The following is an 18,104-nucleotide window of genomic DNA, read 5'->3' on the forward strand; positions in this document are numbered from 1 at the left end:
AGAGACAGAGACAGACGAGAAGCAACATGATCGATGGTGTTGTTTCTTCCCGTCTCTCCCAGACGACAACAAATTGATATGACCTGCCTCAGATGGATGCCATGGGATGAGTCCCGCAGGCCTCCAGATGTCACGTTCATTTGGACCACCTGTAGTGTGCGTCTGAAAAAATATAACAACTGCCCATTAGACCCTATAGCAGGGGTTCTCAACGTTTTTGGCCGGGGACCCCCGGAAATGCTTTGGCAACGTCTCGGGACCCCCGCCCCGCCCCCTCCCGACCCCCAATATAAATTGACTGCTACAATAACCTTAAACCATTTTGGGCGGGAACCCCTTTTGGTGTTTTAAGCATTGTTATAATTTAGCTATTGAAAAATAGCAGATCTACAAGCTCATAGCGCGCCACCGAGTGGCGCGCTACGAGCTTGTAGGTCTGCTATTTTTGAAAAATCGTGAAAAAAAAAAAAAATATATATATATATATTTTTCTTTTAAATAATTTGGGGACCCCCTAAAATAATTTGGCGACCCCCCGAGGGGTTGCGACCCACGGGTTGAGAACCCCTGCCCTATAGGGCCTATAGGCCCATTACAGTTTGACAAATGTTAGATTAGTGTTGCATTAGGGTTTAGTCTTTCCACTGTTACCTCCACACCTACAGTTATAATGTAATTTAACATAAAAAAAACTCTTATAGGGGCCCCTGGCACATCTTTTCATTTTCATATCTTAATATGTTTAAATTAGAACTGTGATGTGTAGGTGGGGAGATCATATTGGATACAGTGGAGAGAGTGAAAACTATAGTAGCCTAATTCTTATACATAGAATTATGTCATTGGGCTATAACTTAGCTGGTGAAATAATAGTGAACTTAAACTGCTCCTCATTTTGCTCCCCCCCCCCCCCCCCCCCAAGGACCACTGGAGGTCCCCCAGACCTCACTTTGTGAATACTGAACTGGAGAAGTGTAATTTATCTTTTTTATTTATGTAGTTGTGCTCTCAACCCTCTGTGGCTCACATGAAGAGGAATGCCCTCATCTGAAACACTGTGCTGCTGTCACACCATGTTCCTGTACAAGAAATTGGTTCTCAAACCTTCTCAAGGACTAAATTCATATATATTTGGCTGCAGAAAAGTGTTTTTTTTTTTTAAATGCACAATTATTCAATATTTCTAAGACATAAAAAAATATATATATATAAAGGAAGAGAAAAGAAAGCAGATGTACAAGCTCGCAGATATTTTGAATAACCAACATATAAAAATGTATAAAGTGGTTAAAATGATTGTGATATATTAACTAATTTAGCTGGGGACCCCCTGGAACCCCCCCAAGGACCCCTGGGCGTCCCCGGACCGCACTTTGAGAACCACTGCCTGTACGAGACAAAAGTGATGTCAACATGATGAAGTTCTCACTTCTTTACAACCACATCCTCTCAGCTTCCTCATATCTCGACCCGGACATGTATGGCAGTTAGTTTTTCTTCCAAACCAATGCTTGTAAACTGAGTACAATCGGACCCTTCAAAACATTTTGGGGGAATTCAGAAGTATTCATCATTATTGCAACTTTCTATTGCTGCTTTGACATTAGGGCGTTTACGACAGAACGGTTCAGGCAAAGGTTGACCTGCCTCGCAGTCGGTGTGCTGAAGAAGGTAAACTTATGCAAAAAGACTTTGATGTGTATGACTTTGTCTCAGACTCTACTAAAGACACACACACACACACACACACACACACACACACACACACACACACACACACACAAATTGATCAAGTTCTTTGGGGCAACAATGTGACATTCTAGGTATTGTTGCATTCCAGTTGCTTGACTGCTCTTTCAGAATGCACGTTTTCTCCTTGTTTGCTGTTCTCTTTTTGAGGGTGCATAATTCAATGTGACAGCGGTGGCCTCATGAATTTTTGGGGTTATCATCGACCACAATAGATTTGCTGCAGTAAGTCTGGAAGCAAGACATCTACCTACTTTAGTTATAGCAGGTTCTTCTGTGTGTTGACAAATGAATTCATTATGAAAGTCATTATTCTCACTGACAGGATTTGTTGCAGGCTCACAGTTGGGGAAATCAACCTTTTCTACAGTGTAGGCTATTCTATTTTCAATCTCTATCCTGGTAAGGTTTGCTCAGCATGCATACTGTCTGATTCTGCAGCATCCTCTTATGGAACTATCAATAATGCTCATATAGAAGCTGCTCAGTAGAAGTTATACTGCTACTTTCTGTTCGAATTTAATGACCTAAGCGATATTTACTTCATTGACATGGGGTCCCCCAGGGGCCTAATACTTGCACCACCCCATACACTAAATCTATTCAGCTGTAGAAGCTTCCGCTATAAGGATCCGCTATATTTTCGCTGAACGTTTTCTTATTCTGTGGCTCCTGACTTGCGTTGCCGGTTAAGACTCACTCATGGCTTCCCTGTGAGGTTAGGGTTAGGTTATGGGTTTGGGGTACGGTGTTGGACTAATAATTATGCCTGTCGGACTGTTAGTACATCGGACCAAACATGCACCCCAAAAAAAGGGATGTTAAGGCATCGGTGTACACAAACTAAAAAGGATAGTCATTTTGTATTTTAAAGCAAAATGCTCAAAAGCTGTTTTATGAAGTATATGGGGGAAGAGTGTTTTTCATTCACAGTCCTCACTCAAGCATATAGATAGATCATATTAACATGGCTGTGTGAATATATGGTCTATTCCCTGCAGCTAGGCAGTTCCTTTTCCATTATAAGCTAGCTTTTTCTTAAAACCTTTACACTGGCTGTATTCCAATGTCCAATGGATACCATTGATAATGTTTTACTTTGACGTATTTTATATTTGATGTAAGCACCTAGAATGTTGATAGAACACATATCGTACCTTTAACAGGGTTTGCTGAAAAGCCATAAGCAAAGTGAGTAGTACCCTCAGAAGGAGCTATGGAAGGGGACATCTTTACCTGGCAGAAGGATGACACTGTGGATGATGAGGCTTTCCAAGGTATATTTGTATATTTTATATATGGTATACTATTTGCTCTATATTGTCACGATCTGTGACACATGTGCTGTGTTTTTCATGTGTTCCTTGTTTTCTAGTCTAGTCATAGTTAGTGTTTTACTTTTCTGTTGTGTTCCTTTGATTCTGTTGTTGTAATCTTGAGTTTACCATACACTTGTGTACCTTATTTATTAGTTATTGTTCTGTGCCTTCTGTCTGCCTGTAGTTCCATACCTGCCTTAACCTTGTGATTTGTCAGTGTTTGCAACTGTGTCCTCTTAGTTCCCCAGCAGTGGCATGCACAGACATTTAGAGGGGCAGATGCTCAAGTGAAAAAAGGGCACCTTGTGCAGCGCGTGGAACTGGCAGGTTGCCTTCATTGTGTGAGATTTATAGATTTCGGGGGATAAATATATAATATATTAGAAGTAATCCTGGTAAAAGTAACAGTTTTGGAGATTTCCACCCGACAGCGATGATATCAAAGTGTTATAAATGTTACCGGTTTGAAATCCCCCGCTGAGCCAATCACACAAGGCGACGGGGAACACCTTCTACAAACTCACCTCGGCGTCTCGGTAGCCAGACAACTATTCGACAATCTCTGAATGCTATATAGAGTCTGGTCAGCCTGTGTTGATTGCCAGTTGTGTACTCCTTTGTCCTGTTATCCCTGTGCCTTTTTTATACACCCCTGTTCTTTCAGTTCCGCGTTGTCAGATATGTAGTAAGTCACAAGTGTTCTGTTCGTTTTTGTTATTAAATTGTGTTGCATTTGAGCTCCTCTCCTCTGTCTGTCTGCACTTGGGTCCTAAACCTCCTGCCTCGCACATGTGACAGTATAATAGACTACAGTATGAACAAATATATATAGGCCTACCCGTATACATGAAGCTAGAGTATAGGCCTATGTCACTATTTTCACCCATCATCATTCAACCACCGACTTAAATGTTAAATGTCTCATTTACAATTTTTGAATGCATTTACAATTTTTAATTAGGCTTTTAAATCCATTAAAACCGGCAAAGTGTCTGTGTTGTGTTTAGATTTTAGCATTGGCTATTCAAAAATGGCAGATACTTTCTATGAACTGAACATATGTGAACTCTCAGAGCCTCAATAGAAACAAACAAAAAACGTGAGAACTACTAATTTGTAGAATGTACGTAGAATCTTTTGTAGGTCGTAATGGGTTTGATTGATTGATTGATTGATGTATTAACAGTTTGCAGAATTACAGTACATTTCAAGTACAACTGAATACAAACATTGTGAGTGGACATCATTAATATTAGTGTGTTCTGTTCATACACATGCAGGAGAGAAGAGGAAAATCATCCAGCCAACATCCTTACGAGACCCGAAGCTTCAAAGCCTAAAGGAGGTATGAGCTGTTTTTCCACCTGTTTTTATCCTTCTGCTTCGGTGACAAAGTGTCGTGCCATGTGATGCTTGACAAATTAAAATGTCAAGTCAACTGATGAAAGTATCTAGGCAGCATTATGTCACTTGACACTTTGTCGCTGAGTCATCATGATTTATTGTCTTTAGTATACTGTCGCTGTCGGGCGGGAACGAACCTCTTACGCCTATATGTCCATCTTAAAGATGGAGTGCCACACTTTTTGTATTTTTCCAGTTTTTCATGTGTCTATGAGGTGACAGTACTTCATTAGACACCCTGGAGTAATTTTTATGTGCAATGGTGTATTAACTTTGTATTTGGGGTTTCTTCCTGGAAGCTGAACCTTTGACAGTCAAACGGGCCAATGAAATAAACAGTAATATAGTGACACCACACTATCAGCCCCTCCCCTAACCCCTTCCCCTTTATCATACAACTACAGCTGTGGGTGCGGCTTCAGTTCAGGTGGATCACCACCCATCACCACCCACCAGGCAAACCAGGCATACTTAATGAACTGGTGGGCGTGTCCACATAAAAGCATGATTTTAACAAATACTGTACACTTTTTGGAAAAAGTTCTTCCCCTTATATTTATAATAATACCTGATGATCATGTTTTAGGGTGGAAAAAAATCGTGGCACTCCATTTTTAATGTGTGTGTCACAAAAAGGTAGAAAAACAGATGTATCACATTTGCGTCTTGTAGATCTGCTATTTTTTGCTATTTTTGAATCTGAATCCTGAAAAGTAACTGCTTTGGACAAACTGTATGAGGTTTCCAACCTGACACGACATAATATCTATTTTATCTTTCCCCTGCGTGTTTCATTAATCTTTCATTGCAATAAAAAGTCCATTAGGATAATATGCTACTATAGATTACCATAAAGATATCTTTGTGTCTGTGTCTTAAAGTACTTGTGAGGTGATTGCTACATGGAAAGTACATTACAACGCCTACTATTATGTTTTTGTTGAGAAAATGAATAATTTCTCAAGCACAGTAGATATAGGAGTGGAAGGCTCATATAGGAGCATTAAGGCACATTTGACTGGTGTCAATGATTTGAATGAACAAATAAATAAATGATTACCGCCTTAAGCTTGCTTCTTTAAATGCAGGCTATATAGTAATAGTATAATAGAAATAGTATTAGTAAAAGTATAGTACAAGTAATAGTAGATCATGCATTCATTTGCAGATAATCTTTTTTGGAATATAATTACAATTTGGTTCTATCTACATATAGAGAAAAAAATTAATATAATCTTTTCTTAAGACGGGCAAAAAAATGAAATAAAAATATTTTCCCCTCTATTGTATTTATACTCAAGAGACACGTACAGTTAAGTATGAAATAGATGAAAGTGAACGGTGCCCAAAATAGGCGATCTAGCACCTCATACCTTGTTGCGAATTGCGATGCAATGTGTTGTGAACTAGTAGATCAGTTATTTTCAGCATATGCAACACTTTGGTATGACATTGACGACGTACATAAACTGGGCCTAAATGTCTTCACAGGCATTAATTGTGTGGCTTAACAGAACTCTGAAACCCGAGCACATCGTGGTGCAAAGTGTGGAAGAGGACCTCTACGATGGACTGGTGCTCCATCACCTGCTGGGTGATTATCTCACACACACACACACACACACACACACACACACACACACACACACACACACACACACACACACACACACACACACACACACACACACACACACACACACACACACACACACACACTGTGCGTGCATGTCATGGCTTTCGCTCCCCACATGTGGTATTGTATTGTCTTTATGTTTATTTGTCCTGTTTTGTTTATTTTCTGTTCTTGTCTGTGCTGTGTTTTTTCTACTTGAATTGTTTGTATTATATTTCTAAAAAAGAAAAAGAAAAAGGCAAGTAACTACACGACACAAATCAGATAATCACACATAAATCCCCAATTACGTATCCCCCAAAGAAAATATAACATAAAATATAACCATATAACTCAGCAATAAAACAATACAAATGTGTGTGTGCCCGAGGCATGCTGAGAAGTCTGAAAGAACCACTTCTGTGTGTACTTTGTGTTGCTGTGCAGATAGGTTAGCTGGTGTGAAGCTCCCTGTGGAGGAGATTGCAGTGACCAGCGCTGCTCAGCTCCACAAGCTGCAGGTGATTGTGCAGGAGGTGGACAAGCAGCTGGACCTAAAAGACAGCTCACTCATCAAGTGGAACGTCAAGCGTGAGTAACTCTTTGGATACTTAACCCTATATACCCCCTCTATACAAGGGGTCTTCAACAGGGGTCCGTGACCCCTATAGGGGGTCCTCAGAGTTAGCTTACTAAGGGGGTTCTCCTCATCAGGATTCTGAGGGGAGTCAGCGGAACCTTAGCCAAAAATAGCCGATCTACAAGTTACAAGAGGTTTGGTGGTGTAGAGAGGAACAAGAGCTATAACTACAGAACCAATGGTCAACTTTAGTATTTAAACTTTTAAGTGTCTGACAATTACACAGTAACATGAATTAACATGAATTAACATGACACACTACAGTGTGCCTTAGATCATTTAAAAGGACCCATAGAATTTTACATTTGTTACTGAGACCATATTATTCCACCGATGCAAAGAACTGAATGACTGTGAAGGATTAGGGGTGGAGATAAAATAGCTCACACTGACTACGGGGAACCCTGTTAATCATCTGTCTGTCAGTGGAGAAGATTATATTTGGTTTTGTTCCAGGGGTACATACAGTATCTAGTGCCCAGAGCACTGAGAGGAGTCTTTCATGTTGGTGCATGTTGATTTTCTCTTGTCTGTTCTGTCAGTTCTCCACGACAAAGACCTCCTGGCCACCATTCATCTGCTGGTTGCCATGGTAAGGCATTTTCAGCCGGATCTGGAGTTGCCATCAAATGTGAAGGTTGAGGTGCTGCTTGTGGAGGTGAGTTCGATCGATTATTCTATAAAGTTTGCAGACTACGATTCATTTTTTATAATCAAATTATTTTGTTCAATTAACTGTTGCAGTCCTAAGTGTCAATATGTTTTCTTCGTTCTCAAACAACTCAAATCACATGTTTTGGTTTATGGTGTTTTGCATCTAGGTCAACAAGACTGGCATCAAATCAGACAAACAGATTGAGGTTCTTACAGATGAAAGGTTGGTGACATCCCTCTAAATTTATTAAGAGAATCAAAATTCACATTGTGTATATATATATATAGGCTACACACACACACACACACACACACACACACACACACACACACACATATATATATATATATATATATATAATTTTTATAATTTCTTTCAACAGTGATACAAGCACGGAGTCCTGTAAAAGTTCTGATAGTAAGTAAGAACGTTGAGCAGAGTTTATTTATTTTTGGGACAAATGTATACATATAGCTGCGTGCCAGAATAGAACCGGTTTACAAGCTAATGGTGCATACCGCTAACCTGACTCCGCCAGATGGGGCAGCAGAGAGGGGGGAACCCAGTGTACTCTCTGCTGCCCCATCTGGCGGAGTCAGGTTAGCATACCGCTCCATCCACGCATTGTTGTGGATTGTAGATCGGCAATTTTCACCCGCAAAAAAGTATGTCAAGCCCTTTACTGTCTACACAGGGGAAGATCCCATTGAGCAGCTACTGAAGCTGGACACTCACAGGGTCAACACTGTGAAAAAGGTAAGAGATTGACAGCACTGCTTGTTTAAATCAAGACATTAAAGATATAATCTGGGACTGAATGAATAAAATGCTATTTTTATTCCTTGTTAGAAATGTAGTTTTTTCCAAGTGGTTTAATTGAAACCACACTAACCACAAAAGTCCAGAACATTGCAAAAATGTCTTTGTGAAGCCTGTACTTCTAGGCTAAACAGCAGGGCAACTGGGTTGAACTTTAAGTTGACGCGTGCAGTGATTAATTCAATATTCAGTCGTTGAATCTCTTTGGGATATGTCAATCCATTTATTGAAAAACATCCATAGTCGAAGCAGTAGTATTCAAACGTAAATAAACTGTGTAAACTTACAAACAAACAATAAACTGAACCATCGACCACGCACGGTCTAAAACTGCGTCGTCTTCCCCTGTCGCACCTGAGTGCCATCACAGTGACAGGTAATAATGGTTTCCATGACAACCACCCATCACTGATTGACATGACGTCATGATAAAGACGTTATACTTTATTAATTTGTTTAAATAAACAAAACAAAATAAACAAAAAGCATTTTGGCTCCAACAGTCTTTGTTATACAATCATATTTCTTTTCCATAATACATTATATGTATATTTTCACATTTTCAGGCCATACTACATTTTGTCAATCAGAGTGTGTTAACCATGGGCCTGCAGGTGGCTGACATGGACAAACAGGTAAACCCAGCAGTCCAACACTATTTTGGAGCATGGAAATTGTATCCTCTATCATAGAAAACATTCTTGATACATATCACTTTTAGGGCAGTGGTTTGCTTTGTTCCTTTGTTCTTTTTTCCAATTTTACTAATGTTTTCAGTTTTGTAAAACCAATGTTTGAAAATGTGTGTTACTGTCTTTTCAAAAACGTTCGGCAAAATATGCTTGTAGATCTGCTATATTTGTTTATAATATACATTTTCATCTTATTGGATCCCTCAGACAAAGTATGTTCTGATGGGGCTCCACAGGCCAAATCTATATTCATTTGGGAGTTCTTGACATGGATATTACCACTAGTGTATTGGGAGTAAATGTGTTCCTGTTCTCTATAGTTTGCAGACGGTGTGATTCTGCTGCTACTTATTGGACAGCTGGAAGGCTTCTATGTTCCGCTGTATGACTTCAACCTGACCCCTGTCAACAAATCTGAGATGGTATGGATTCTCTGTCATATCAGTGCTGCTATAAGTGTCTAAAGACACGTAAGTGCGTGCGTGCGTGCGTGCGTGCGTGCGAGTGTGTGGGATAGAGGGAGAGAGAGAGAGGGGGGGGGGGGGGGGGGGGGGGATTTAAATTCAAGATTGTCAGCATCCCAATCTTGGGCCTGTCATTATTGTCCACATATTTCACTTATTTTCCAACATAAAAAAACAACATAAAAACAGCAAGTTGAGAAAACAGGCTTAAAGGTTCACTTCTGTGGTCTCTAACATTACACCTAGCTACATTAATTTCATATTTACATGTCGATTTCAGCTCTGACGCTTATTTCAGACATGCGCTAGTATGTGAAGAGTCTGCCTGTGCTATTAACTCATTTTGGAGAAAAGAAAAATCTGCTCATATATATATATATATATATATATATAATATATATATATATATATGTTTTCATAACCATTAACCGTAACTAAATAACAGTTAATTTACCATTAACTATGATAATGCATGAATATGACCATAATGGTACCATTTAGAATGGCAGGAATGTCTGTGACTCAATCAGGCTCCCGAATGAACACTTGACAGGACTGTATTTTTGGTTGTGAAACTGTTGCAGAAACGGTTAACTATGTTGTTCATTTCTGTCGTCTTGTGGCCCCCGACGTCAAGTTGTTTTACATTTAATCTAGTTGAATACCACTGTAGTCTGACCACGGTTCCATTATGGCACCGTGGGGAGTGACGGATAGGAGCACAGTAAGTAACGGTGTCATGTCGTGTCACAAAAAATGGACTCAGTCAGTGTGCCACCTCATTATTCAAACATTCACACAAGTCTGTGTCTGTATGTTAGAAAAAACAATCTGGAGATGCTGTAGTTATACTAAGGCATCTACATATCTACTAAGGCTTATTTAATAGAAATGTATCCGACTTTACCTACCGGTGTAGATCTGTGATAATGTAAATGTATCTATCCTTTTCTGGTATATAGCTTCAAAATGTCACCCTTGCCTTGGCACTCCTGAATGACATAGGATTTCACGTGTCCAGTATTGACCCACAAGGTTAGTGTGTTTACAACCGCATGTACAACATTTTTATACTGTCAGTATTTACATCATACACCCTGAGTTTGCTTTCACGGAGAAATGTTGACAAATGGAACGTGAAATGCCCCCTGTTTTCACATCCCTGTTTTTATAGGCAAATGTTGACAGCATTGTGAACGTGTAGATCGGTAGATCTTTGGTGGGAATGAATGCCATTTTTGAGAGTCGCTAGCCCCTCCTATGCCCAGCTTTGTGTGGTTGTGTGAATAATAGCGATGATTTGATTGGCTGATTACCCTATAGCGATGATTTGATTGGCTGAGCAAAGTTTGTATAGAGAGTATGCGTGTGACATCATCATCAAACCAGGAAGTTATGCAGGAATGCCTACTGAGTGGCAAAAAAATACTTTCTGGTCTTGACAACCAATGCATCCAAACAGAAAGTCCTATCTGATTGCATTAAACAATGTTAAACAATGTTAAACTCACTTTGCATGTTGCTTTGCCACTCGATTTGCCACTCGATGTGCCATTCACTTTAAGCAAACGCATACCCTCTATTGAGGATAAAAAGTGAGGACAGAAAAGTGAGGATGCAAATTGTGATTGGCCAGAATGAGATTCACACTGCAACGTTTTTGCAATACAAAGTGCTTTTGGCATTTTTTTCATATTTTAGAAGCTGGGAGACAGCAATGTAAAAATAATTCAGACAATGTCCTCCGTCAAAGGCATTTATCCTGGGAATGCTCAAAACCTGTTCTCTTTTTTTATTTTATTTTTAATTAGGCTTAAGCAGATACAGGCTTTGGGAAAAACACATTCAAATAGCCTATCAATGATCTGCAGCTACTCAGTCAGGGGTATAATGTAATCTGAATGTTGGATGAACAACAGTCCTTGAGCTTTGTGGGATTACAGTAACATACTGAGGAGGTGTTTATTCAGCCTCTTCTTGAAGGCGTGAACACTACTAGACACACATTATCCATCTCAGAGGCTGATGTGCGTAAGGCCTTCAAGGTTGTTCTGTCCCCTGTTACCCTGTACCATGTTTATTTGTTCCTGTATTGTATTGTATTGTATTGTATTGCATTGCAAATTGTAAAGGCCCTGATGGCATTCCATGCAGACATCTTCAATCTCTCCCTCTCCCAAACTGAGGTTCCTGCTGGCTTCAAAAGGTCCACCATTGTACCAGTACCCAAGCGTACGAAAACTACGAATACATCACGCTACAATGACTGTTGCCTTACCAAAATTCAGCAAGTGTTTTGAGAGACTAGTGAGAGATTACATTTGCTCGGTCCTGCCCGCTACACTGGATCCATGCCAGTTTGCATACCGGAAAAACAGATCTACCGATGACGCAGTGGCCATGGCTCTCCACACCGCCCTCACTCACTTGGACAAGAGAGGGAGCAACAACAGGGTATGTGCAGATGCTGTTTGTGGACTTCAGCTCCGCCTTCAATACAATTGTCCCTGCAAGACTGCATGAAGCTCAGAGACCTAGGCCTGCACCCAACCATGTGCAGGTGGATACTGGACTTCTTGTCGAACCGTGCTCAGGTGGTGCGGATGGGGAATATAACATCCGACCCAATGACCCTCAACACTGGTGCACCCCAAGGCTGTGTGCTCAGCCCCCTCTTGTACTCTTTGTACACACATGACTGTGTCACCACGCACGGCTGCAATACCATCATTAAGTACACCGATGACATCATGGGGATGATCACGAACGCCAGCGAGACGGCCTACAGAGACGAGGTCAACAAACTGGCGCTATGGTTTCCGGAGAACAACCTAGCCCTCAACGCTGGAAAGACCAAGGAGCTAATTGTGGATTTCAGGAGACAGAGGAGCGAGCACACGCCAATCTACATCGATGGAGTTGCAGTGGAGCGCGTCAGTGAGTTCAAGTTTCTTGGTACACACATCGATGGTGACCTTAAGTGGGCCAAACACACCACTTATGTGGGGGAAAAGGCACAACAACGCCTGTACTGCAGCTTACGGGCAAGCGCTTGAAAAAGTTCAAGGTCAGCCCCCGTATCCTGAGGTTGTTCTATAACTGCACCATCGAGAGCATCCTAACGGGTGGAACCATTGTGTGGTACGGGAGCTGCACTGTCCGCCAGCAGAAGGCACTACAGAGGGTTGTGAAAACAGCCCAGCTCAGCTTCCCTCCCTCCAGGGAATATACAAAAGCCGATGCGTGGCCAAGGCTGAACGGATTGTTCAAGATGTGCATCATCCCAGCCACAGTCTGTTTGAACCATCTAAGCGGCCACGGCCAGGCAACCGGTTCCTCAGCCTTGCCAGCCGCACACAGAGACTATGGAACACATTCCTTTTTTCCGCCATCAGACTTATGAATAGACACTGAACACTACAAGTCCCGGACTATATGGCCATATGTCTGGGGCAAATGAAATGGCTTTCTGCACTTTTGCATCTGAGATCTTGCACTTTTCAGTAGTTTTAGTTCACGAGTGAGGGGAGGACGGAGAAGGAGATCAGCCGGCGAATCGGAGCGACAGGGGCGGTATTGCAGTCGCTGTACCGCGAAAAGAGAGTTGAGCCAGAAGGCAAAGCTCTCTGTCTACCGAGCAATCTTCGTTCCTACTCTCACCTATGGTCATGAAGTGTGGGTCATGACCAAAAGAATAAGGTCACGAATACAAGTGGCCGAAATTAGTTTTCTCAGACGGGTGGCTGGCATCTCCCTTAGAGATAGGGTGAGAAGTTCAGTCACGCGAGGGAGACTAGCAGTAGAGCTGCTGCTTCTTCTGGTTAGGATGCCTCTCGAGCGTCTCCCTAGGGAGGTCCTCGATGCACGTCCCACTGGAGAAGACCTCGGGGCAGACCAAGGCGCAGATGGAGGGATTACATCGACTCACTGGCCTTGGAACGCCTCGGGATCCCCCAGGAGGAAGTTACTAATGTTGCTCTGGAGAGGAGGTGGAGCTGTTGCCCCCACGACCTGACTACGGATAAGCGGTTGAAGATGGATGGATGGATTGATGGATGGAGATTATAGTTTTAAGCAACTTAGTTTTAACATAGATTACTTGAATAGACTGTAGCTATTGTATGGGTTTTTAACGCACAATGAATTTCACGTGCCTTTTACTGCTGACAATAAAGTTGAACCTTGAACCTAGATGTAATATCTCCAACAACTGCAGAGGGAAGGCTGTTACATATTGTTATTATATAGCAGAGTGGAGAAAGCTCCTGTCAAGGTGATTTTTAAGGCCTTCTTTTGGATGAGGTCTAGCTGCATAAGAATGGTCAGAGAGGCATTCATCCAGGCTAGACAGGAGGGTTAGTAGATGTTGACCCTGCCTTTAGCATCAAGCTTGTTGGCCAGCTTGCGCGGTGCTTCTTTGTAAATGAGGAAAGGCCATAGTGCTAATAGTTTGAGTTTAACTTTATCTCGCTCTGCTGTGAGCGATGTGTGAATTTGATAATGGACCAGATGGATTCGCTGTAGAATATGAATGAGTTATGTAAGAATCGCGCATAGATGTGTATCACTACAGAAGATTGGCTCTGTCCGAGGTCATCGTCCATTTAAATGGAAGCAGCGATGGGGAAACTCAATGGGAGGATGTCACTGATGTCTGCTGTCTGCTGATAATAAAGGTGATTCAACCTCTCTGCCACGGTGCGCATGCATGGGCTGTGCCACGACCAAGAGAGGGCTAATGCTATACCCTTGAGCATTGTTATTGTTTATGTCTCCCAGTTTATGACCGGGTATACGCAAGTGAGTGGCAAATCGAGTGTCAAAGTGAGTCATTTAATGCAATCAGATAGGACTTTTCTGTTCGGATGTATGCAGATATTATAAATGATATTGTGAATCAAGAGACTGACTACATGCTTTAGTCTAATACCTAACTTTTAAATTAAGTTTACAGTATGTGGAATTGTGGATGAATCATTCAAAGTGTTTGTCCCTGGGTTCAAATGGATTTTCCCCAGTCCTACAGATCCATTATTGACAAGCTGCTGCTCTGCTCAGTTAACCATTCAGTCCCGTGGTCTGAGGCTGATTCTACTAATGCCTTCTAAACCAGGAATTCTTAATCTTAAGCCTGATTCACTTAGTTTCTCACTGTTGTCGTACGCCAAAATATAGCACATCTACAATCTGTAGATGTGCTGCAAGCCAGGCCCGGGAGGGCTTTTTGCATCAAAGGTTGTCAAGTGGCAAACTCTGGTACTGCAAGTTTGTGCCAAATCATAACCGAGCAAAACGGGCACGATTATGTGCTCATCAAAGTTGCAAACCCATTGGCCCAAGCCCGGAAGGAGTGGAATATAACTCACTGGGAGAGCACCTTTTATTGAAATGGCCAGGTAAAAAAAAAGAATAACAAGCTGTATTCCCCCTACTCACTCTGACCCCTGGGAGCATGTCCGCTGAAACGGAATATCGGATGCTTAAAGTGAATGGCACATCGAGTGGCAAATCGAGTGGCAAAGCAACATGCAAAGTGAGTTTATCATTGTTTAACATTGTTTAATGCAATCAGATTTCTGTTTGGATGTATGGGCTGTCAAGGCCAGAAAGTAGTTTTTTGCCTCAATAGGCATTCCTGCATAACTTCCGGGTTTGATGATGATGTCACACGCATCCCCTCTATTGAATCATTTTGAGAGCCACTGATTTCCAGTAGCCCTGCCCCCCAAAATAATTGTGTTAGCATGCGTAATGTGTTTAGAAACAAATCATTTATTTTTTTTAAATTCAAAATCCATAGCAAAATGTCTATTTATGCATGGCAGGACTGTCACCCCTGAAGCAAAATAATGTCATATCATACCTCTATTGCCTGACAGCTGTGGCCTGTAAGTTTAAAGGAGCACAATTAATTTAACCGAGGAGCAAGTGCATGGCTAATTTAATTTGTGTTTAGATTCTTTCAAATTGCTACTGTAAATGCTGTGATTGAATGAGGGATTCCCAGCCCTCAAGGTCTACAAAGATCACACAGTGGGCATTCATTAGTTTAGACGTGATCTTGATGCCACGCTCATAATTAGATTACTGCGTCACTCAAGAAAGACCAATTTCAGGGGTTCTTATTCCACAAAGGACAGAGTGATTAGATTCATCAAAATGTTACTAGATATGTGAGCTATTGAGGTGTATTGGGACATGATTAGCATAAATTAATCTTGGTAAAAGCACGTCTCTGCGCTACCATGGTTTTGAGGTGGACGGTGGACCATAAATAATCACTTAATGGCTTCTGTGCATCTTTTGTGTGACAGATATAGTCTCTCACGATGTCACCGCAACCTTGAAGGTGCTGTATGCCCTGTTCAAGAAACACAGAGAGGGAAATAAAACGGGACAGGAACAGATGGGAAGAACACTTGGCAAGTGAAGATAACGATGAGGATAATCTCATCAAACGAAGTCCTTCATCTTTCCCCAGAGGTGTTGACTATTGTGTCCCTCTCACTGTATCTATCATATTTGTTTGTCATAAAAGCAAATGCTATTGCTTTGCAAATGTGATTTATTTTTTGTTTTTTGTTATAAATGTGATGTTATTTTTATATCTGTCTTATCCTACTCTTTTTTAACCCTGCAAGACCCACCGTTGCAAATATACAACCATTTATATTTTAATTAATTAATTAATTAAAAGAACATCTGTTATTTTTTCACCTAAACATCATCATTGATGTTCATTGCAATGCCATTGGTCATGATATTTGAATATAAATACCCCCCACAGAGGCAGATATTTAAACAACTTCAAAATCTCTGGACTTGCAATTTTGATTTTTTTTTAACATATGCCCTTTGACCTTTAACCCTGATAAAAGTAAGTAAAATGCCTGTAATATATTGTTGTGATCATTAGAATGTCTATAACATGTTTTATTCATTATTGTGAAAGATATCCCCCAAATGTAAATGATTAATTTATTATCATCATCATATCATCATACTATAATTAACCAAATGACTGAGTGTCTGTCTGAATGAACTGTCACTGCCGTAGCTCCTCACTGCCTGCACCAATCACTCCCACCTTTCACACAGGCATTGACCATAATGATATGGAGGGCGTAACGAAGCCCTTTTTTTCGATTTCACACATTAATGATTAATAATTAATTTATTAGTAAATTAAAAATGCAAAAACAAGTCAAGGCAAGTATTTCACAACGGGTAAGGGCTAGTCATCATCATCATCATCATATCATCATACTATAATTAACTCAATGTCTGAATGAATGTGTGTCAGAAACACTGCCATAGCTCCTCACTGCCTGCACCAATCACTCCCACTTTTCACACAGGCATTGACCACGAAGCCCTTTTTTCAATTTTACAAATGATTGATTAATAATTAATTTATTAGTGCATTAAAATTACCCATCCACTTACATCATACATGAAAATGCGAAAACTCACATCAAGTATATTTCTCTCAGAAACCGTTGGAGCTACAGTCACAACACTTGGAGGGGGGGGGTTCATAATAATTATTAAAATTAATGTAATAAATAATTACATCAGTCGACCTCATGGTGGCGCTATAACAGCCCACTTTACATTTCGCCTAATAACTCTTGAACCGTAGGGTCGTGTCACTTTCCCTGGATTCCTTGGGTCATGACGCAACTCCCCATATAGGCCACACCCATTTGCGTCAGGATAGATTTTCCGCCATTTTGAATTTTCTTCCAAACACACTTTTTGCTCTTCCACCTATAGTCCGGCAGCCGACAGGCTTCTTTGGTTTAAAGTGGGACATTTGGTATATAGTATTTTTTATTGGCCTAAAATATTGTCTATATACATACATTCATGAATCCACTTGCTGACCAGCTGTGGGTATTGGGCTTTTAACATGTCAAACTAGGGGGTTTTCATGATTCTGAATCCATTCCAAGCATTAGTTTTGCACAAAAAACACTCCTTGGGCTAAAGACGGCCATATCCGTCAGCACAAATGTGATGAGGTCAGCACATTTGAGCACAATTGGGCACATACTGTATGGGCAAGTGGCTATGGCCGTTTTTAGCCCAAGGAGTGTTTGTGCAAAACTAATGCTTGGAATGGATTCAGAATCATGAAAACCCCCTAGAAATGGACATTTGCTCTCCCCGGTCACGGAAGTATCAGATACAACCCCACTATGGCACAGGGGTTCGGAGTTTAATTGATTCCTCCACTGAAATACTCAAGTATTAAGTAGGCTAAACGTCCTTCAATATTGTACTTGCGTATAGTCCTTTGTAGTATTATATTATGTACTTACTTTCCAGCTCTGGTTCGGGGTACTTGTTGAGCAGGGAACAGAAGTGGGAGGGATAGCATGTTCCACTGCACACGTTTCTCCCTCCTATTGAAACCCCTCACTGTCAGGTGAAAAGAGGCAGCTGGCGACTCCAGGAAGCAAATGTACGGCTGATCAGCACGGTTCAGCGCATTTAAGTTCAGTTCACAACCGACCTAGGCTAAGGTGGAAAAACCAACAGATCTGGTTCTCTACCACCCCGAACCGAACCGAACCAAACCAAACCAAACCGGTACTCAAAACCCAAGCTACCTCACGCATATACCCGGTGGTCCTCGAACGGTTAAATGTCAAGGACCCTCAAATTGTGTAATTAGCCCACCATCTGAAAATATCTGAACTATTAAATAGGTGAAATCAAACTGATTTTGATGCTATTTTAAC

At 41.1% G+C, this 18,104-nt stretch overlaps 2 protein-coding genes across 2 annotated transcripts in view; both read left to right on the forward strand.

Annotated features, from left to right (window-relative positions):
- The window catches only part of parvb (parvin, beta), a 398,639-nt gene that overhangs the window by 27,961 nt on the left and 352,574 nt on the right, over nucleotides 1-18,104 (forward strand). The window lies entirely within an intron of this gene.
- Nucleotides 1,465-16,784, forward strand: parvg (parvin, gamma). The gene is made up of 13 exons (XM_079501419.1): nucleotides 1,465-1,671; nucleotides 2,916-3,026; nucleotides 4,349-4,413; nucleotides 5,964-6,066; nucleotides 6,535-6,678; nucleotides 7,270-7,385; nucleotides 7,549-7,604; nucleotides 7,765-7,799; nucleotides 8,077-8,138; nucleotides 8,768-8,836; nucleotides 9,214-9,315; nucleotides 10,320-10,392; nucleotides 15,672-16,784. Exons 2-13 carry the CDS (start codon nucleotides 2,966-2,968, stop codon nucleotides 15,785-15,787), a joined length of 1,002 nt encoding a protein of 333 aa, XP_079357545.1. The 5' UTR covers nucleotides 1,465-1,671; nucleotides 2,916-2,965; the 3' UTR covers nucleotides 15,788-16,784.

This window comes from Electrona antarctica, assembly GCF_951216825.1.
Source record: "Electrona antarctica genome assembly, chromosome: 5".
Classification (NCBI taxonomy): Eukaryota; Metazoa; Chordata; class Actinopteri; order Myctophiformes; family Myctophidae; genus Electrona; species Electrona antarctica.